Source organism: Eurypyga helias, unplaced genomic scaffold (genome assembly GCF_000690775.1).
Source record: "Eurypyga helias isolate BGI_N326 unplaced genomic scaffold, ASM69077v1 scaffold30923, whole genome shotgun sequence".
Taxonomy (NCBI): domain Eukaryota; kingdom Metazoa; phylum Chordata; class Aves; order Eurypygiformes; family Eurypygidae; genus Eurypyga; species Eurypyga helias.
In genome coordinates, this window is record NW_010241102.1 from 35,250 (window position 1) to 57,127 (window position 21,878).

The 21,878-nt window shown below is 38.6% G+C and overlaps 1 protein-coding gene across 4 annotated transcripts in view; it reads left to right on the forward strand.

The window, feature by feature from the left end:
- Positions 1–21,878, forward strand: part of OSBPL6 (oxysterol binding protein-like 6) — a 48,594-nt gene that overhangs the window by 2,394 nt on the left and 24,322 nt on the right. For 3 of the 4 annotated variants that reach the window (XM_010148646.1, XM_010148647.1, XM_010148649.1), the window contains exons 2-9: positions 12,709–12,804; positions 16,061–16,183; positions 18,330–18,383; positions 19,104–19,217; positions 19,337–19,501; positions 20,030–20,162; positions 20,582–20,685; positions 21,570–21,662. In XM_010148646.1, the coding sequence (XP_010146948.1) occupies positions 12,709–12,804; positions 16,061–16,183; positions 18,330–18,383; positions 19,104–19,217; positions 19,337–19,501; positions 20,030–20,162; positions 20,582–20,685; positions 21,570–21,662 (882 nt within the window). The remainder of the gene's footprint in view (positions 1–12,708; positions 12,805–16,060; positions 16,184–18,329; positions 18,384–19,103; positions 19,218–19,336; positions 19,502–20,029; positions 20,163–20,581; positions 20,686–21,569; positions 21,663–21,878) is intronic. The other variant, XM_010148648.1, reaches the window with a different exon arrangement.

Below are 21,878 nucleotides of genomic sequence, written 5' to 3' on the forward strand. Positions count from 1 at the left end.
CAGTGTAGCTTTCATTGTCATATGTGAGGATAGCACTTGATATTTCTAGATGGTTAATGACTGAAATCTTCTCATCATGTAATTCTTGTCAAAGTCATATCAGCAATTACGGAACAGTTTCCCAGTAAATGATGGTGCGGGAGGCTGACTGTGTGTGAACATGACTATGATAAATCATTTCAGGGAGAGTAGAAAATGTCATGCTGTATATAATGCTGGCATTTTAATGTAGCTTTCTTATTCGTGCAATATACACCATCTAAGAGAATTAGCAGTCAGCAAAAGCTTTGACATTGCCAGTTTGCAGGCTCCATGTCTAAGTAATTGATAAATGAATAGACTACTGAAGCCAGCAATAACTAAAAAACTGGGTTCACATTTTCATGGTCACAATAACTTTAGCGTCACTCATTTTCATCAAAATTCTGGTTCATTTAGATTCTTAAATAGAAGGTGGCCCAGGACCAACCTGTTTTTGTTTAACCACGGAGCTAAGCAGGGTGGCAGGGCAGTTGTTGTGTCCTTGACGAGGAATACTTTAAAGTGGAGTAGCAGTAATTTTTCCTACTATGGGGCTGTTGCAGAGTGTGGAACCCTGTCATTTCCAGAGTCAGGGGATCTCTGTAAGAGACCCCATACAAAGGTGAGCATTAAAACTGCAGTTCTGACAGCCTTTTTTGTGGGCCATGCTGGAAAGGGAGATTCTTGTTTTTCATCCCTTGTGAAACTCTGAAAAGGCTAGTCATGTTTTGTTGCACAACAGAAAGTTGGAAAACTAACACTTTTTAGAAACTACACCTGAATATGATAAAGTCATGTATTGTGTATTCAGTTTGATGGATCTAAGTTCGTTACAAATATTTCGTATTTTATTTATTGACTAAGAATGCACATCGTTCTGTAGACTGTAGTATGTTATATATTCTTTGCAGTACATGGGTAGTGATATTTGCTGAGAAGGCACAAAGAGGTAAAAACATTATAGGGTTAATAATGTGCAGTTTGGTAAATTGCACCCTGACCCCAGGCTATAAAACAAAGGGAGTGATACAGAAGGATAGTAATAATAATGAAACTGTGAACAAAGGAGAGAATTTGACTTTTCTGACCCCCATCTAATGGGTAGCTAATACATGCTGTGAAGTGATTTAGTAATGTCTGCAATTTTAAATGTGAGGATTTTTCTTCTAATGTCTCAGTTTTCTTTTTGGCCCTTTAGGGGGGAGGGATGATCAGCTGTTATCTCTCTCTCTCTATTTCTCTTTGTCAGATTGCTGTTTTAACAAATCTATGGTTCTTTTTGCACACGGCAAACACAAAAGGAGAAGAGCTTTTAGTCCTACTGCATTTAGGCTTGAGTGGTTGCCTCTACTAGGAGAGTTTTCATATTTCAAATGACTCTTGTCTTTTAGCCATATCTAAATAGTGAAAGATAGGAGCTTTGAAGGAAAAAGAAAAAAGATTTTCCAGAGCAGCAATCATCAGCTTTTCAGATTTTAATATGGTTATTATTTTTTTTCTCTCTGTAAGAGCAATAATGACTAATAGGAGAAGGGGTGTACTCAAGGGAGGCAGAAAGAGCTGAGTTTGGGCTGAAGATGTTTGCCTGACCTTGAAATTTAGGAGCAGAGCGCCATTGCAAAGTCAAGGCTCTGATCTTGCCTAGAGGTCTGTGCTGGAAAACGCCTAGTTAGCTTTTTATAACCACTATATTTTAATTGTCAAAGTAGTCTTCTGAAAGCAGTATTTCATATATATAAAGGCTTTAATGATGATGGAAGGATTGAGTAATTTGTCTGCATCAACCTTAACCGAACCTTAGTTTATAGAGCAACTGGAATACTATAAAAAGTTATTGCAGTAGGTGAATCTGGGGGTGAAATATATGGTATCTGATAAAGAGGACTAATAATCATTGTTTGGATATAGACATGCAGTAGAAATCTAGACCTGAAAGTGCTATGCACTGTATTAACCACATATTAAAAGGCAGTTGCTAGCATAAAGTGCTGATTAGATGAGGCAGACATAGATTGGGAGCTTAAAATGAGAGAGGTGTCTTATCTGTAGTCTCTTTCATCAACTAATGATAAATCATAATGAGAAGAGATGGGCATAATAGGAAAATGTCGTGGCTTCTTTGTCTATTCTGGATTTTCATGCTTTTAGCTAACATTAAGAAAAGTAGAATTATGAAGGGAAGTCTCTTGGCTAAGAAAACTACTGTCAAGTTTCTCCAAGGAGATAATGAGCTGTGAATTTTTCATGGATGTACCGCAGGGACCAATAGGTTCTGTGAAGCTGAGTTCACATGGGCAGTCTTCATGCCGCAGCATGTGGGTGGTTCAAGAGGGAGAAGTAAGATGTGCCAGGAGTGGAGCGCTCAGCTGTGCAGTGTAGAAAGCAAAAGGTACTTGATTTACAGTGTGAGACTCTTTGCCAGGAAATGAATAGGTGAAAAAAAATGAGTAGGGGAGGGGATTGGGTGGGCCAAATGCTTTGTGTGGTTGTAGGATGTGAAACTAAGAAGTACAAACCAGTTTGCAGGGAGAACAACTGGCTGAAAAGGTAAGGGCAGAGTAGAGAGAAGAAAAGCAAGAGGAGGGGTGTTTTTGTGTGACCAGGAGTATCTGGGAAAGCTGTTTGATGTGTAGAAGGAAAAAAATTGCGAACAATGTTTTATTCTAAGTTTTATTAACTTATTAAAACTTTTATTCTAAGTTTTAATCTAAGTCTAATATTTAAGATCGTTTTGTGTGGTTATTCTAAACAGTAGCAAAATCGTTTTTTATCAGGCCCATAGAAAAAGGGATCTAGTATTTGAGACTAAAGGTACTTAATGTGAAATGCTGAGGCTTGAAATGGAAGACCTGCTGTTGTTATTGCTTTGGCTTCTGTTGCTGCTACACCTTTCCTGGCAGCTCAGTGGGAAGTAGCAGAGCAGTGGCAATGGGAAGGGTCATGGCAGGAGCAGCTGTGGTGGCATAAGCTATGGGATTTCAGCCACCAGTGCTTTTTCCTTGGTAGGCTAGGTTGGCAGAAGGTCCATCATCATATACACAGATCCATCTTGCCTGCTGGAAGTCCTTTGTAAGAGTCTCTCTGTTTTTATTTAGCACTTCTGGTGCTTTTTCTGGGAGGCTGAGAACAATTAGTTGTCTGAGAGTTTATGATGGGATAGGAGAGAGTGTTCATGCTCCTGTAGTTTAATTTTTCGGGTTTTAATGTATTGCAATACTTCAAACTCAACTTTCTCTTTGTTTATGACCAGTTATGATCAGTGACACAATATCAGGGATGCTTTTGTGGCTTCATTACAGATTTCTGCCTCACAAACAATGACAATATAATCAATTGGCATTTTTACCATGCCCACCTATCTGTCCAGCGTGCTTCAGCCAGAGTTGCTCATACAAGATTGCAATAAAATATCACATAGAATCATAGAATCATAGAATGGTTAGGGTTGGAAGGGACCTTAAAGATCATCTAGTTTCACCCCCCCTGCTGTGGGCAGGGACACCTTCCACTAGACCAGGTTGCTCCAAGCCTCATCCCGCCTGGCCTTGAACACTTCCAGGGATGGGGCATCCACAGCTTCTCTGGGCAACCTGTTCCAGTGCCTCACCACCCTCTCTGTGAAGACTTTCTTCCTGATATCTAATCTAAACCTCCGTGATTTCAATTTGTACCCATTACCCCTTGTCCTATCACTACAGGCTCTTGTACAAAGTCCTCTCCCAGCACCCTTATAGGCCCCCTTCAGCTACTGGAAAGCTGCAATGAGGTCTTCTCGGAGCCTCCTCTTCTCCAGGCTGAACAACCCCAATTCTTGCAGCCTGTCGTCATAGGAGAGGTGCTCCAGCCCTCTGATTATCTTTGTGGCCCTCCTCTGGACTCGCTCCAAGTAGTCAGTATCCTTCTGATATTGAGGGCTCCACAGCTGGACGCAGCACTCCAGGTGGGGTCTCACCAGAGCAGAGTAGAGGGGCAGAATCCCCTCCCTCGACCTGCTGGCCACACTTCTCCTGATACAGCCCAGGATACGGGGCTGTATAATATAATATATTATTCCACATAATATATTCCATGTGGAACAGAAGTCTGAACACATTTATATCCCTTCTTTTATCTTAAATTGACTAGAAACCTACACACTCTCTCACTGCTGTCAGCCTGATGTGACATCTGGGGAAAAAGGTCTTGGTGGTTACCTGTAGGTTTCATTTGTTCCTGTCTCTCTGTTGTTTTAAAAGAAAGAAAGGAAGGCAAAGATGGACAGTTGTCTAGTCAATATGGTACAGACCGGTGAACATGGAGCCTTATCCCTAGCTTTGCTCTGTAGCAGAGCGTATACTTTTTTAAGAGCATTTTTACTTCTCAGTAGTTTGTGAGAACTATTTAAATAATAATTATTAATCTCTTTGAGAGTTTCAACCTGAAGATGCTACTAAGTGCCAAGTACTATTATTACAGTGATGTAATTCTCTTTCCTAATTAACTCTCTTCACATAATACAGTTGAAGCAGCATTAGAGCAGGAAATGTCAAATAAGTACTTTAAAAGCAACAACTCACTGGTGCAAGCAAATGGTCTGAGGGAGCCAAAGAATGAAGTGACAAAATTGTTAATAAAAACATGCAATTATTCTTTAAACTGGGTAGCTGCTGCTACTGTACGATTCCTCCCCTTCCCAGGCCCCCCCCACCCCCCCAATCTTTATAATAGAGGCTGAAAGTGTTGCTTAGGTTCGGGAGATAGTGGGTCTTCATTATCTGAAAAAATATCTGAAACAGTGTAACTTCTGGAAGTGTGGAACACCCCTGTGAATGTTACATTAATTTCAGTGCCATAGCACTTGTCTATGGAATCATAAATCTCAGGCCTGTTAAGTTTCCTTATTCATCACTCAAATGGATAACAGTGAACTACTGAAAGTGTTGCTTAGGTTCGGGAGATAGTGGGTCTTCATTATCTGAAAAAATATCTGAAACAGTGTAACTTCTGGAAGTGTGGAACACCCCTGTGAATGTTACATTAATTTCAGTGCCATAGCACTTGTCTATGGAATCATAAATCTCAGGCCTGTTAAGTTTCCTTATTCATCACTCAAATGGATAACAGTGAACTACTCGATGAGTGAACGTGGCACAAGCAGACCTTCAGGAGAAGGTAAGGTCTTTCAGAGGGAAGTGCTCTGCACTACAGCTTTGTCCAGGGACGAGGGGTGAACCTGTGTAAGTGAGACTCGGAGGGAACTGCTACAGACTCACCCCAGGAATGAGGTAGGCCCCCCGAGCACCAATGTGTGCATTGTAAGTAGGAGGCATTTCTGCTCCCACACTTGGAATCCTTGGGGGCAGGTCTGCTGGCACACGATGGCAGCAACACATGCCCAGGAGCCCAGGAACCCAGTTCAGGCTGGATGCATCAGGCTTGCTGTCCGTATGTTGTGAAGCCAGCCTGCAGGCACGCAGCAGATGTCCCTCATCTTCTACCTGCATTTCTGCCTAGAATTTACACGATAGATACTTGGCAGCAAGAGTAAGTACATCTGTGTGAATGTGCACTGGATGGGCCCTCTCCAGTCCATAGATATTTGGATCATGAGTGCCCGTGCCCTTGGTAATATCTGTAGTGTTCTGGAAACAGGATCTCCCAGAGTACAATCCTGGAGATTAATAGAGGGAGATGCTTCCTCTTTCTAAGAAAGACTTGGCTGTAAAACTGTTGAAGAAATAAAATGGGATGGAGCAGTCAAGGAGAGACAGCCTCGTCTATAAGGCAAGCCAGCACAAGGTCTGAAAGACCTGTGGGGAAAAAAAAAGGCTGTGCAGGAAACTTGGATTGGTTCTTGACAGTGATCGTGTGCATGTCAAGCTGTCACATGGGGCCATGTGCATATCCTGTCTGAGTTACCTCCAGGAGTGCTTTACAGACTGCGTGGAGAGTGCTCAAGTTCAGATATGTGCTATGAAGAAAGTTTTCTTTTTTTAAAACCGTGTCAGTTTGATTAGGAATGGTGTATGTAGCTATCTTCTATTATAAAACATGGGAAATTGCTCACATGAAAGGCTTAATTACTCACGCATATTATGTTAGGTAATGTAAAGTGGTGTTTTCAGAACATGGACATTCTTGCCTTCTTCCTGTTTCATTTTTTCCCCTCTACCATGCATGGACATCCACCCATACATGAGCACATCTCATTTTCCTTGAGAATATAAAATAAAAGGTCAGCTTGTACCTTTTAAAAAAATGAATATTCATACAGTTCAAGTGTCCTCAAACATTGATGGATATTGTCATAATATGCACTCATTTTCTAACTTCAACTTGATCCGAAATGGGCTGTCAGGTGTCAGTGAGGAATGTGTGTGTCCGCACACACACATGCACGCAAAGAGGAATTCAGAGGGAAGAAGTGCAGCTCTTCAGAAGTGCCATTTAGGATGTCTGGAACAAAAAGGGGAGAAGAAAGAGAAGCATGATTTTGTTTTAATTTCCTCAGTGGAGAGGAAAGACACAAAAGTGAAAAGAGAGGGAGGGTGATGGCAGATAGATATGAAAGATTCTGTTTTCAAGACACTCATAGACGATTGGGATTATCCACATTCAAGATATACAGATGTATTAGGCAGAATGAATGTGTGCCTTAGTAAAGCTATTTGCTGTTATGACATATCTCTTTTTCTGGTTTTATTCAATACTTTATCCTGGAATTAAAAATGAAGCTGTTATATCCAAACTTTTTTCCCCCAGTAGAATAAGATTTCAGGTAAAAGAAAAATATGATTAAAAATTGTTCAAAACACCTTTTTTTCTTAGCTCCTTTATTTTTATACTGCAGATATTAAAGTTTAAGGATTTTGAAAAGGTCTAAATGGGTGGCTTACACAAGGATGTGAAAGAGAGCCCCAGGAAGAAAGGGCTTTCTTATTTTGAACCTATGTTTTTTAGGTTAGTGTCCAACTTCTGGGCCTGTGAATTGTGCTAATTTAGATTTCCCTTGCAATCGTTTAACAAAGTGAAAACTGCATATATTCTCTGAAGAAGGCCATTCAGCATGTGTAGAATGCTTTCATTAGTTAACAAATTAACATATCAAGGAATGGTTTTCTTTTGTGTACGTAATTTTATTTTCCCTCCGTTTTTTTAAGCGTATCAGCACTAATAAAATGAATTGCTAGCCTGAGACTATTTAGAAAAATACAAATACTTTAATTGTGATTATTCAATAGTCATAATAAAGCTTTGTAACATTAACAAACATTTAATTCTCTCTGTCAGATGTTGTGAATTTATCTGTTTGATCTGTTTCGAGGTAAGCATGTCAAAATCTGAAGTGCAAAATGAGAAAATTGCCAGGCTTTTAAAGAGTCAGGCTGCAACTTGGTAGTCGTTCCAAACCATTGCTCTGGCAAAGAGAAGATCGCTATGACAGTGATAGCTCTTTTCTGCTTTATCCGGTTGTGCTAATACTTGGTTCCAAGAAGCTCTTCAGAGGAGCAGGAGCTTATTTCTCTACACAGTTTGTCAAAAAGTACCTTGAAAAGCAAAGGCTGCTTTGCTTCCAGAGCCTAAAAGCATTGATGTGAAGTGCTATGTACAATACAAAGCTGGAGTTCCAGAAAGGGCTGACAGAGAGCTCCTGAGCTAACAAATCCTTGACATTTCTGTAACACAAGAAGTGTTTATTTTGCATATCCCAGGAGAGAAGTAAAGACATACATACCTGTATGTTAGTAATATGCTACAGAACTGCTGCTTAGATATACTTGTCTTTCAGTAAAAAGGTTGCAAAGAGAAAATGTTGCTTTTAGGCACATTTCTGTGCAAGATGAGCATATGCTGCAAGAAGGGAAAAAAAATACATTCATTCCATGTGCTATCCATAAAGTATTGCCAAATTCCTTGTCTGTTATTTGATAGTGGAGATAGTTGAAAACAGCTATGGAGCAGTGTCAGTAGGTGAGACTGACGTTGAGAATAGGACCATGGTTGCTTTATACAAATTAAAAAAAAATGTGCTAGAAGAAAGGAGAAATACCTTGATTGAGACATGGTTGTATTAGTTTGTACTCACCCTTCTCTCACAGTGATATTCAACACTGTCTATATTCCAACATCAATGGAAGGAAAGCCAGAGCTAACTGAGAAGCAGCCTAAGATAAAAGCAAGTTTCAAGGTTATTCCCCTTGCAAATAAGATTGCAGATTAACTCAGCATGTATCACAGCTTTGTTTAAAAGGTAGTAAAAACTGGTATGCCTGCAGTCAAATCTGTGTTTATCTTATTACTGCTGCTGTATTTGAGATAAATGGAGAATACTGTGTTTTTAGCCGAGAGAAGGTGTTTAAGCACTGAACTACATTCTAAATGGAACACTGTCCCGTCCCCCCTCACCCCCTCCAAAAAAAAAAAAACCAAACCCAAACAAAAAATCAGAGAGAAAAGCTCTATTTTGAATTACTGTTGTAGAAAAGTGTATGTCTAGGCCCCATGTTTATGGGTGTTGAAGACTGCTGTGTGCCGTGAAATTTATGAAAATCTTTTTCATAGATTAACTGTTAGCCATACACTGTGCACCGTTCTGAACTAAAGAGAGTTTGTGTCCAGTGTGAGTAATAAATTCCACACCAGCTTGTCTTTTTCTTGGAAATCAATAAATTATTAGAGAGAATTCATTGCATTAAATATAATTCATTCCATTAAGTAATTAAGCAGCGAAGCAGAAAGGGGAGGCATGAGTGCCAGACTTGTCCTTCACTGGATTTCCTGGCTCTACTTACCCAGTATCTCTTTTCTTTCCTTGCCTTCCCTTTGAAAACAGTTGAATGTCTTTTCCTTTCATGGGAAATCAGATTTTGTTAAGAAACGCTGGGGTCTTCAGCCTCTGGCCTGATGGAGACCAGATGCTCCCTGTGCTAGTATTTGTTCTGGGGGACGAGGTGAATGGTTGACTGAACTCTTAACTGAGAAAGGAAGTTGGCAAGATATATAGAAATATATAGTAAAATGTGTTTTCCATTCTTCTCCAGAGAAGATGAGAATATGAAACAACATCATATTGTTATTCTCCCCATCATCTTCCTTCTCCCTGATATGTCTGTAGGAAGCAACATGAAAAGAATGCAAGGCAGAATCAGCATTTGTGTTCCCCGTGTGTAGGCATGTTAGAGGCATTTTGTGACCAGTGTGGGCTCACACAATGTATATTGTGAATAATCTCAAAGACGAAGGCAGGATTGTAGTTAGGACTAAGATTTAGTAATGAGTTACAGACCAACTGCAGTTAAATTTGTAGTCTTGCTGAATCAAATTCCAAGAGCACACAGAATTTGATGGTGCTGGTATTTTTCTCCAGGATAGGCCAGCTATAGCACACAGGTAATCCTGAAGCATGAGGGAAGTCTGGGATGGAGCAATGCAGAGCTTGATTTTGTCTGCCTGTGTTCTTGGGATGAGAGGAGTGAGAGTACCAGGTTGATTGATACACGTAGATTAATGGGTTATTCATTTTTCTATTTGATTATAAATAAAACCCAGAAGCTATACTGACATGCCTCTTTCTTCCTTTTATTCTCATCAGTTTTTTAACTGCTTCCTTTACCAACTCTATTTTTCTTGTTAAAACAAAAAACCCCACCCTTGATAATAACTTCAAGATCTAAATGATTTTTTCTGTGATGCTAAATAACTAAACTGCATTATCTGCTTTTCAAAATGTCAAATAATTGTTTATTTCTAGCTGTAATTTTGCAGAAAAATAACATGCATTAATGGAAAACGTTTTGTACCATGTAATGTCTCTTAATGTTATGCTAGAAATGTCACAAATTTAAAGAAATGATTTTGTGTCAGTGTAATGGTAGTCATGACAGAAAAGAATTGGCTAGCAGACATTTACAGCCAACAAGATAACACTTGAAGTAAGGAATTTAAAGAAGACAATTTGATTTAAAAAGTGTTCATTTTCTTATTTCCAAACAAATAATTGAGTAAGTCAGCATTCATTCAAGTGCTGTTAGATAATAATGTATTTCTCAGATGAAGTGGAACTGTAATGTCTGAAGGCTGATAGAAAAAAGAAAAAAAGGCACAAAAAAACCCTTGCCTTAAAATCATGCAATTGAAAATGTCACTGGAAATCTGGCAAGCCAAGGGCTGTTGGGTTACTCCACTCTAAATATTGTGCAAAATGAAATTGCAGTTATGTAACAACAAACTGCATAGGCTGCTACATATGAGACCTTCGGAACATCTGTGTTGGGCATCGCTCCATCTCAAGATGGAGGGATTCCTGCCTGCCAAACAAAACTGGCAAGAAAGTTGGGAATCGTCCTCATTATGCTAATCAAGTGACATTTTAATCTTCCTTGGAGGAACAGATTTAGGTTTTCTTGTATATTGTTTAAATGTGATACTATGTGTATGAGTAGCATTTCATCTATTTGGTGGAAAACTTTGTCATAGTTTATCATTAGTAACTTTGTGGTGCTCAGCTCAAACCAGCGTATTAAATTATTTGACATGTAATGTAGGAACTTGTACTACGTAAATACATACGTTTTTCTCATCTGATTAGTAATAGACACTGGTATAAATAATAAGATTGGCCTTTCTTTGATAAAGCAGAAGATTTTAAAGCATAGATGTCAAAGCTTTTGCTGGTTGGTCCTGGGAAATGTGGCAGGTAACATAATACTGCTGCTTTTCCATATTCTTCACTGTAAAATTAAAAGTAACTGAAAATAAATGCTGATTGTTGTTGCATTGTGGCAGGGATGCCTGTTAATCCCACAATCCCTTTATTTTCCTATTCTCATTCACAGCTGCAACTTGAAAGAGAACAATGAAGGTCTGTGTGTTGCTCTGCAGCAAGAGGTGGTCTGTGTTGTATATGCATATATATGAATAGCTGTGTTTATTTTCATTTGGTTTGGTTGTACTCCTTACATGCTTAGTTATGTGTGTAAAGAATAATATTTACTCTGCTGTTTGGCTGTATTTTTATATTCCCTGATTATTTCTGCTGTCACTTGTACCTTTGTAATCTTTTCTTCAGTGAATGTAAAGAAGCTTAATTGTGAACAAAATTTAATTGTTGTTTTCAATTGAGAAAAACTTACCCTTCTCAGAGCATAATTGCAAGTTTGTCGTGCTACATGTTCTGGAAATGAAATAGTATTAATTCATGCCAAAGAGATACTACTGACATGTTATGGTAGAGTTCTTACGAAATAATAATGTGAGATGTACCAAAATTTCACCAGAGAATGAAATGCAAATCCAATCAAGCAGAATGTGATTATTTTCTCCTGTAGTGAAAATGCTTTTTCTTTCACAAATTGAAACATTTCTGGGAAATAGGAAGACACCCCTGTACTCGGCACTGGTGAGGCCGCACCTCGAGTACTGTGTTCAGTTTTGGGCCCCTCACTACAAGAAAGACATTGAGGTCCTTGAGCGTGTCCAGAGAAGGGCCACAAAACTGGTGAAGGGTCTGGAGAATATGTCTTATGAGGAGCGACTGAGGGAACTGGGCTTGTTTAGCCTGGAGAAGAGGAGGCTGCGAGGAGACCTGATCACTGCCTACAACTACCTGAAAGGAGGTTGTGGAGAAGTGGGTGTTGGTCTCGTCGCCCTAATGACAGATGATCGGACGAGGGGGAATGGACTCAAGCTGCGCCAGGGGAGGTTTAGATTGGATGGAAGGAAGAAGTTCTTCACCGAAAGGGTTATCACACACTGGAACAGGCTGCCCAGGGAGGTGGTGGAGTCACCATCCCTGGATGTGTTTAAGAGACGGGTGGATGAGGTGCTGAGAGATATGGTTTAGTGGTGGACAGATACGGTTGGACTGGATGATCTCTAAGGTCTTTTCCAACCTAGTGATTCTATGATTCTATGATTTTTAGATGTCTTTTAAGAATAGCAGTTTTTTTCAGGACTAGTTGTGACATTATGTATTTCACTTTTGTGCCATGCTTTGAAGATATAAAATTTTACAGTATTGTCATACATGAAAACAGCTGTAATGGTTTAAGATCATTGTGTTCCATAAATGTTAACCAGCAAGCCTGTCAGCTGAGACCCAGTAACTGATCTTGTGAACACCTGTGATTAAAAAGACTTACGTAAAGCACTTCAATTTAGAAGCCAGTAAAAAAATGCTAAGGTGTGATAAGAAGTATGTCAGAGGCAGTAATACTTCATGGCAATGGTTTGCTTCAGAAGTGAATGTAGGACAGTGCCCACTGTACAGTATGTGTACTCAGTGTCTTGTGCCTTGGCAGAGAGCATTATAGGTCTGGCCAGGAGCACTTTGCAACTCTCTAGGTAAGAATTGCATTATTTCTTTCCTGTCTCTTTTTAGTTCCCAGCCCATGGCAGGGGAATTTGGAACTAGGTGATGTTTAAGGTCCCTTCCAACCCAAACCATTCTATGATTCTGTGCTTTTTAGGCTGGACAGATTAATTAGTTTAAAAACCACTAATACAAAAAGGAAGAGTGGAAGGAGAGAGAGGTGTATTGCCTCGAAAGACAAACTGTTTGTGCAGTGATGTCATGCAGGTAGTGCTTGGTACATTTTGAGCCATGATGCTGATGATATAAGAAGCGTAATGAGCTATCGTTCATTATATAATGTGTTTTAAAAAGTAATATTCAATAATAAGTTATCTTTAATTTTTTTTTTTTTTTAGAGTGTTCATATTCTGGAGCGTAAGGCTTCTTCAGGAAGCACAGACCCTTCTCTGAGCAAGCAATTCCTCGAAAGTGACCCCATCTCTCTATCTAAAGTAAGCAAAAGCATGGGCTGTAATCTGGGTGATGAATTTCCCCTTGTAGTTACAAAGTAGTTTAAATAACAGCTTTGGGATATTGTTTTGTATAATTCTACCATTGAATATATTGTGAGCATGCCCTGGAGCTTCCTATTCCTCAGCCGAGTTGTCGAGGGGCCAGTAATCTTTAGTAGATGTTATATTAACAAAATTATGGATTTGGATGGTGGCAGTGGTTGTCTTGGTTGGTGTTTGGTGTTTCCCCCACTCCCCCCCACCCCCCATGGATCACACCTAGGAACAAGTTTTAAAATCTCAGAGTATAGGACTAGAAGGGACTTTGAGAAATGGTCCAGTCCAATCCTCTTATTAAGGTAGAGTAGATCATATCCAAGTCCAAAAGTGCTGCTAATCAACAATTGTATTAATTTATTGACGTTCCTTATAGGTAGTTTCTTAAAGTTTGAAATTTAAAATCTCTTGCTGAGGTCTTCTTTCCTGAGGCAGAGAAATGAATAGAAGTGTAGGCGTAACAGCCTTGTGTGTGGTGCTTTGTAGTCAACCTCCTCCTGGCTGAATTCCTCAGTTGTGGAATAACTGATTCCAAATAAGCCTAATCCCAGGTAAAGAAGTCTTCATTTCAAGACACTTCATATGAATAAGTAAGATTGTTGCCAAAAAGGTGAGGGTGCTGTGGTGGAATATTTGGTGGAAAAGAAAAATCTGAAATTAAATGTCTGTAAGTTGTGAAGCAGAACTGGTAAAACAAATTCAAAGAGAAACATTCTGTTCACCCAGGGAAAATGGATTGGTTCAGTCTCTTTAATTTGGAAAATACTTTTCAGTCAAAAAGAGCAGGTTCAGAAAGCTGTTGGTAGTGCCTCCCTCACTCCCACTGCTTGGGGCATATACAGACCCAGTGACTGTTGTGTTCCCCTGGTCCTGCTGCTTCACGCAGAGCTGTTTCTTATGTAATACGTAGGGCATGGCAGAAGTCCTGAAGTACTAAAGCTGTACTTGAGAATTGATATTGGATGGGGACCCTTCAAACATAACACTTTCACTCTGGTTTTCCCTCATTTCTGGCTGCTCTTGCATAATGTCCTGTGTATTGGGCATATCTCATCACACCAAACCTGTGGGATGAGGCACAGTTGGGATTGTTAGGATGGTTTTAAGAACAGCTTGTAGCACTGGTGCAACAGAAGACAGTCACATTGCACTGAATAATTGCTTGTTTTGTCCTTCTGTATCAGGCCTTTTGTTTAAATGAATAGCTATATGAGATTGTGTGATTTCTAGTTGAGAAGTAATCAATACTGATGTTATCTAGTAGATAAAAGACTTATGCCTGCAGCTGATCTTCTTAAGGAGAAATCAATATGGTGAGGAATCAGTTGGCAGAGTTGTGGAGAGATATTCTCTACTCACCCCAGGGGATTCATAGTTTAATTTGCCACCCTCAGGTGCCAAGTGCTTCTTCATAGGGAAAAAGTAATATGTGCTTCCTTCTATTCCCAGTAGTAGAATAGAATATCCAAGGAAAACACAGAGAAGCAAAAAAGGTGGATTTTGAGCATGGCATTTACAGGTACTAGGATAGTTAAAATCTATAGTTATGCAGGAAAAACTAAATTGAGTAAATGGTTCTATTAAAATTTACTGCAGTTTGTATTATTTGGGATAGAGCTTTTTACCTTTAAAATAACAAAACCTTATTAAAAATTGTATTTTTGAAATTTGCTGTTAATTTTGAAATTGTTATTTTCATAATCGTGATGTTAACGTTATCTGGGCTGTGTAACTTACTTGGAGGTGTTACGAAAGACTGACAGTGCTTGCCTTTGAACAGTTTTTTGGGAAATGCTGGAGACAATTTTTTTTTCCTCTTTAAATGTTTGATGCTGTATGACCTCCTTCCTCTCTTGATAACTTTTCATAACATTTCTGGGAGTTGTGACAGATCAGCTGAGAAAATGCAAGTTTACAGCTTTGTAGGATGCAATTGGTAAAATAAAGTCTTAATGAGCAGGCAATGGGAGATTTTTAAATTGGTACAGAATTTTGTTGATTACTGTGGTAGCAAGACAATAGAAATAAAGACATGGCTCTGGTTTTTTCTCTTTAAATATATTGTTCTTTAGCTCTTCACTATGGTATATTATGTCTGTTTTGAGTTATACAATTTTTCATGCATAAGAAGTGGTATGTACAAGAAATAGGCTTTAACTGGCTCCCTGAAAGACATACAGCTGGTTATATCTGACATGATACAGTTCCTGTTCTTTTCTCTAGAGAGAAAATTAGTTAGCTTTCCTATAATTTTCTCTTAATACAGTGAAAATGAATGCAGGAAAAGAAAAAAAAAATTATTTCCTTTTGTAGATTTCAAAAGGCACAATTAGCCTGTGAAACTCATAAAATACCTTTGAAGAGAGGAGCTTGGTGTGTTGAAAACCAACAACAAACCAACATCTTCTGCTTGCTTTTCTGTTTTTTAAGGAAAAATCAAAATGTCCAGAATTAGTAAGCTTCTAAAGACTGGAAAATTTACAATTTTTTATGATCAGGGAATACCTCAAAGGGCTTAGTTAATGTATGCCCATATATTTAACAGTATGGTTTCTTCCTCATTTTGTCTCATGATCCCATCATGCTTTAGAGAAGAATACTCTGAGTAAAAGTACATTTTTAACATGCAGATTCCGTCCATACTCCACTTACAAAGGTGTATGCCAGTCCTTTTAGTTAGGTATGTTCAGTCCTTTTAGTTCTCACAGTGTAGTGCTGATTTGTTGGATGTCACTGGACAGACTTAGCAGGTGGTCAGAGCCACCGGCACGTTCACACTATTACCTCCAGTGGCAGGTCTGACCTTTCTTAGCTCAGCCACAATTTGGTTCTGTTTTCATGTATTTGGATGTATTTATTTCCTTGGAATGCAGCCTTTATTGTGAACAGCATGGCCAGACCCATCCTCAGATTGTCATTCAGTTACAGTGTCAGACTTTTTAAAAAGCTTCACCTTCCCTTTTAGTTACCTGATAAGGGTTAGACTTCCAAAAATATTGTTATTCAGTAGTTTTAAATGTGATACAGCTGGACATAATACAGTGTCTGTGTTGTTTGGTACCTAAATCGGCTGATGTAAAAGCCTAGCCCTCCTTTACTCTTTGTCTTGCACTGGAGAATTTGTGGTACATGTAAGTGCAATTTTTCATCATGTGTGTGCACAGTTAATTAGTGAATGTGTCTTCATATTTTTCAACAGGAACCTGACAGCTGGGAAATCATAGAGGGTCTGAAAATAGGCCAGACTAATGTCCAGAAGCCAGACAAACACGAAGGTTTCATGCTGAAAAAGAGAAAATGGCCTTTAAAAGGTTGGCACAAGGTAAATGTCTCATAAAACTGTCAAGAGATTATTATATCATTCTATGAGTTGGATTTTTTTCGTCTAGAGGAAATTAGGACGTCAAATAAATGCCCAGGATTTTGGTGTATGACTTTTTCTTCAAACTGTGTAAAGAATTAGTTTGCACACACAGCTCATGGCTTCCAAATTGTGGTGCTGACTGCCTGATGTTGTATTCAAAATGCAGGTGGAATCTGTAAATAATGCAGCAGTTACCTTGTAGTTTTAGAGATTTAATCAATATCCCTTTCATTCTATCCAGTATATTATAACAAAATATAGCCGTGTACGGTAAGATTCACCTAAGGATCTATGCTGAACTTATTAACCAATCCACAATTCCGAAACATAGGTTCCTTGTTTTTTCAACTGCTGCCTCAATATCCTGCGATTTTCGTAACGGCATTTTATGCTGAGAGCCCAGTGAGGAGTTGCAGAGGCAGTAGTTGTAGCATGTGCTGTGTTAGTGTTCTGCTAGCAAAGCCACAGCATCCTCTGTGTATTGTATGTTGCGTGACATGTTCTGATAGTTCTGAATGTGCTTTAGTAGCCTACCAGGTTTACTGTGTACAGCTTGGAGAATAGCTTGTCATTTTCTGAAGCGCAATAAGCTTTGGAATGAAATATATAGAAAGATAATTTTCTTTCATGTTTGGAACTTGGAGAAGTTGAGCAATATGAAATGAATAGTATGTTCTTGTGAAGTCCATTAATGATGATACATAGTTAAAAAAACAAACAAACAAACCCCAAACCAACAAAAACCATCCTGTTGTTTTGACATCTTATTCAAGAAGTTATGTCTCCTGGAAAGCACTGTTTTCTTGCCATGTATGAAATATTGGTACCATCTGTTCCATGACTGACATAATTTCCAGAGCCATCTTCAGGATATACTTTCTGCCATCTAACTACTGACTGTGCTCATAGTGTCAATTTGACAGGTTCCCATCAGGAAAACATTGTCCTTCCCTTCCATGTCAGACAGCTTAGAGAGTCTAGTATAATATTTTGCTGTGTTCTAGATTTTTAACATATATTAGTTCATTAGGTTAGACTCTAAAAATATGAATTAGTTTTTATTAATTAGCATGTACTGAAAATTAGTGGTGGTAAACACAAGTTAGTGAATCTCATTTCAAGACTAGATTTTCTGCTAGGCTGTATCCCTATGCTGTATGCCAAAGTCTAGGCTGACCTGTCCGCAATGCAGCTTGGGTGGTCTGGTACATGCAAGCTAGAGCAACTTTGCTGGCAGGAGAAACACATTGCGAATAAGGGATTCTGGTCTCTGCTGTAAGCAAGCAAGACAAAGGTGTAGCAATGGCAGAGATAGGCATCATCAAGTTAGCCTAGCCCTGGTGACTGTCTCAATGAAGATACAGTGGTTCCCACCATATCAATGACTTAACACCCAAAACATAAGCCTTCCCATGACCTGGGTGTGTTGCTGGGAATGCTGAAATATTCACACCTGTACTAATACCTGAATTAGCTAGATTACAGCTAGGCAGGGTATAATCATCATGAATTACAATCTCATCTTTACCTGCATAGAGGTCTGTCATGAGGCACAGAGATACGGATAGTAGAGAAGTGCCTCACAGCCTGCAATTTTTTCACAGCTGGAGATCAAGGAGACTACAAGAACATCCATATGTGGGTTTTCCTTCTAGGATGTAGACCTTGCACTAGGGAAAACTTTTCAGTTTCTGCATAGGGAAGGTAGGTTGCTAATTTGAAATGTGACCAGCTTCTGTGGGAAGAAAAGCAGGAAGAAAATTAAGGAACAGACATAACTCTCTTGGCCTACAGTGTCTTTCTTACAGAGTTTATTGAATTGTCTGGAAAACTGAAAAAATACCCTTAATTATCAAGGATTGTTAAGTTAAACCTAGAACAATGTTGAAAAGAGAGAATCTAGTTTTTCTTGCTTACAAGATAATTGCTCTCAAAAAATAAGCAAGGAAATTATTCAATACTGTGTTTTACTTTCTTTCCAACCCACAAACATTCCTTAATTCCTACAGAGTAATCTCTTTCTTTTGCAGATGAATTATTTTACACAGTTTAAATTGCATCTGCTCATTAAGAAAGAATTTATTTTTTTTTTCCCCTCTTTCAGAGGTTTTTTGTCCTGGATAACGGAATGTTGAAATATTCAAAGTCGCCAATTGATGTAAGTAAAGTTGAAGACCATTTTAAAATTTGTGTTGGAATTCAGCCTGCCAGGGTGATCGAATGTCATACTCAGTCTAGGCATATTTATGACAGTGCAGACATGAAAGTTGTTGGTGGATTCAACGAGAGATTTTTATATGGAAAGCATGTAAGGTTTTAGTTGAGTTCTGTCCTCAAAATTCTACCTTTTCTTATTTCTATGAAAACAAAAACAACATTACTGAAAGCAGTTTATTTAATGAAGGTGCTTGAGAGATTAGCCTGTACATGTGTTTTTCTTTTTCAGTTTTTATGTCAGTCAGAGCTGATTATCCAGAGATATGTGGATAGGACAGAGAAGTGATTACTGTGTACTCAAGAGATGTAAAGCACAGCATTAAATTAGTTAGATCTGATACCAATAACTATTAAGCAGTAGCAGCAGAGAGCTGACTACTGTCTAATTTCTCTCCTTCTCACTTACCTGTAACTGTGTACTGGTGTGAACAAACACACTTCAACTTCAGAGTTGGCTCTGCACCAAGCAATTCTCGTGAAATACTTTGTCTATAAATATAGTAAGTGGTTAGCCTGACTACAGGTTTTATTTTTTTAATATGGCTTTATGTTTAAATGTTCATAAAATTGGAAACCATTTCAGCACCAGATATTTTTCTGTTAATTATAGGGAAGTAGTGCATGATGCTACCATTTTCTTACCCTGCTTTTTGATTTTTAGATACAGAAAGGCAAAGTCCATGGGAGCATTGATGTTGGTTTGTCAGTTATGTCTATAAAAAAGAAGGCTCGTAGAATAGATCTTGACACAGAAGAACACATCTATCATCTGAAGGTAAAATGTGGTGCAAATACTGATTTTCTTTTAATCCACAGCAGAAATAAGTAAAACTGTAAAAGATGTCCAGAAAAGCAGTATTTTGAATGCCTTCTTGACAGTGAATTTGTTTCCAGGTGAAGTCCCAGGATTCGTTTGATGCATGGGTTTCAAAATTACGCCACCACCGGTTGTACCGTCAGAATGAGATTGTGAGGTCTCCCAGAGATGCTAGCTTTCATATATTCCCTTCAGCCTCTACTACAGAGTCTTCACCAGCTGCTAATGTGTCAGATGGAAAGGTATGTGGTGTTCTTTTGTTGAAAACATGCCTGCTGGGCGTGCTCCTGGGCAGTTTCTGTGGGCTCTGCTAGTAATGCCAATAGAGGCATTTCCGTTGTGGGAACCAGTGGCCAGCAAAAAGCTGGGAGTGTGTGTAGCTGACGGACTGTCTAAATTAGTCTTCCTGCAGCGTTCATTAATGGGCTACTGAAGAGATCTTGCAAAGAATTCACTGTCCCTGAAAAATTCGCGCTTGCCTTTTGTCACTGCGGATAAATCTGTCTCTTTACTCTTTGATAATGTTCGTGCTCTTAAGCAACAGCTTTTCTAACTGGTGGTTAGCAAAACCAGTTTGCTTTTGAGGTTCTTGGTTAGGTTCTCCAACATGCTCTTCAGAAAAATCTGCATCTTGGGACACAATATAGTCCAATCACAGATGTCACTGAAATCACAATGGATATTTTGTTTTCTTAGTCTGAAGTAGTATGGTGATTACACAGACTGATCAACATAGCACCAGTAAATTTAAGCATTTTATTATGCCTTAGGTGCAACAAAATAGCTTTCCCTGGCAGTCTCCCCTACCTTGCAGTAATAGCCTTCCTGCCACCTGCACTACTGGTCAGAGTAAAGTAGCAGCCTGGTTGCAGGACTCGGAAGAGATGGACAGATGTGCAGAAGGTTAGTCTTTATCTTATCATGCATTGCTCTGTGAGCAAAATGTCTTGTCACAAAATAAGAAACAGGCAGTAAAGTGGTTAAGTTGCATCTTTACATGCATATGAAATAGCTTTTCAAGTAATTAGATGCTTGTGAAAACGTCCCCCTCTGCATGTTTTGGGATGTTGCTTTTCAAATGTATCTTAATAATCTGTATTATCTTAATGGGTATTATTGTTTAAAATTTGATCAACTCTCGAGGTCCAGACTTGTTGCTGACTCCCATAGAAAATAAATAAAGAATAAATTACTCGGATGCTTTACTACTAGGGATTTGGACATTTAACTTTCACAATGCAATGAAGTGCCAATAATGGACATAATGAAAAAAAAAAGTCTGAACTGAATAGCCTAATTTATTTTTGTTTTATATCTGTTAGATCTTGCTCATTGCCAGTCTAACCTTGTGGAACTCAGTAAACTTCTTCAAAATTTAGAAATACTACAGAGAACTCAGTCAGCACCAAATTTCACAGACATGCAGGTAAATACACTTGAACATAAATCATCAGACTGAAACATTTGTTAAGGGAAGTATAGAAATGTTTGTTAATGCAGAAGGATTTTCTCGAATCATAGTAACTCTTGGATGAAAGGTTTATTTTATATGTTTATCTTTAATAATGTGTAATAATGTTGCATATGTAAAGAAATAATTAACACATTATTTATTTGAGTTAAATAGGTTGAATCAAATGATTAAGTCATTTGCAAAGCAAATCTGACAACTGTTACAGTAGAAATATATGTATACATTAAAATTGTATAGGAGTTCTTGCTGTCCTGAGTAAGATATAATTTTAAGTTTTTAAGGAGTGAAGACCCAAAGACCCTCAAAGATGAAGTTGCATTTTCTAGAAAAGAGTGCATAGTACAAAGGTCCCAAGTGTTGGACCGTTTCCCAGTTCAGGGTGAGTTTTGCTCTTGACCACAAGTAGGCAACAGCAGATCCTAAATCCTAAATACTTTCTCTCTTTTTCACTCAATCTCCTTGAGTACACAGATATCTCAGTGGTGGTGGTGCACTGGGAAGTCTAGTTCCAGTGAGCTAATTACCATTGATTTCAGGAAGATGGGAACTCTACATTTTGCTGAGTAGTACCAGGATAGAAATCCATGAGGATTTCAAGATGTGGTCCTGAATATTGTGCACTTATGAAGAAAGTAGTTTTGGTAAATGAGCTAAATATGCTGTGTGTTTATAGAAGTCACCACTGTAGTTGTGAGTCCCGACAATGGCATTCTTCTCCTTACTTTCTAATTTGTAAATGTCTAATGCTACCGTTCTTTACTAACTTGCTGTACTGCCTGTGTTGCTTGTATCAACTTAATAGTACTTTGTCGCTTCTAACTATTTGTGTAATGTAGGCTAACTGTGTAGATATTTCAAAGAAAGACAAGCGGGTCACGAGACGATGGAGAACAAAAAGTGTCAGCAAAGATGCAAAAATTCAACTTCAGGTACTGAATGCTCAATGTTTTACTTTTCACTATTCCTTTAGATTAACTTCTAATCATGAAATGATACATTAGCTGAAAGTAGGAAGTCAATGTACTGTCTGTTATGTTCCTGATGAAGTAAATTAAATCTCAGTTTGTTGTTTAAAACCTAGAGAAGGTAGTGAGAAAAGTATTGGTTTTACTTTCATTCATATGAAAACATTGCCATCTAGGGAA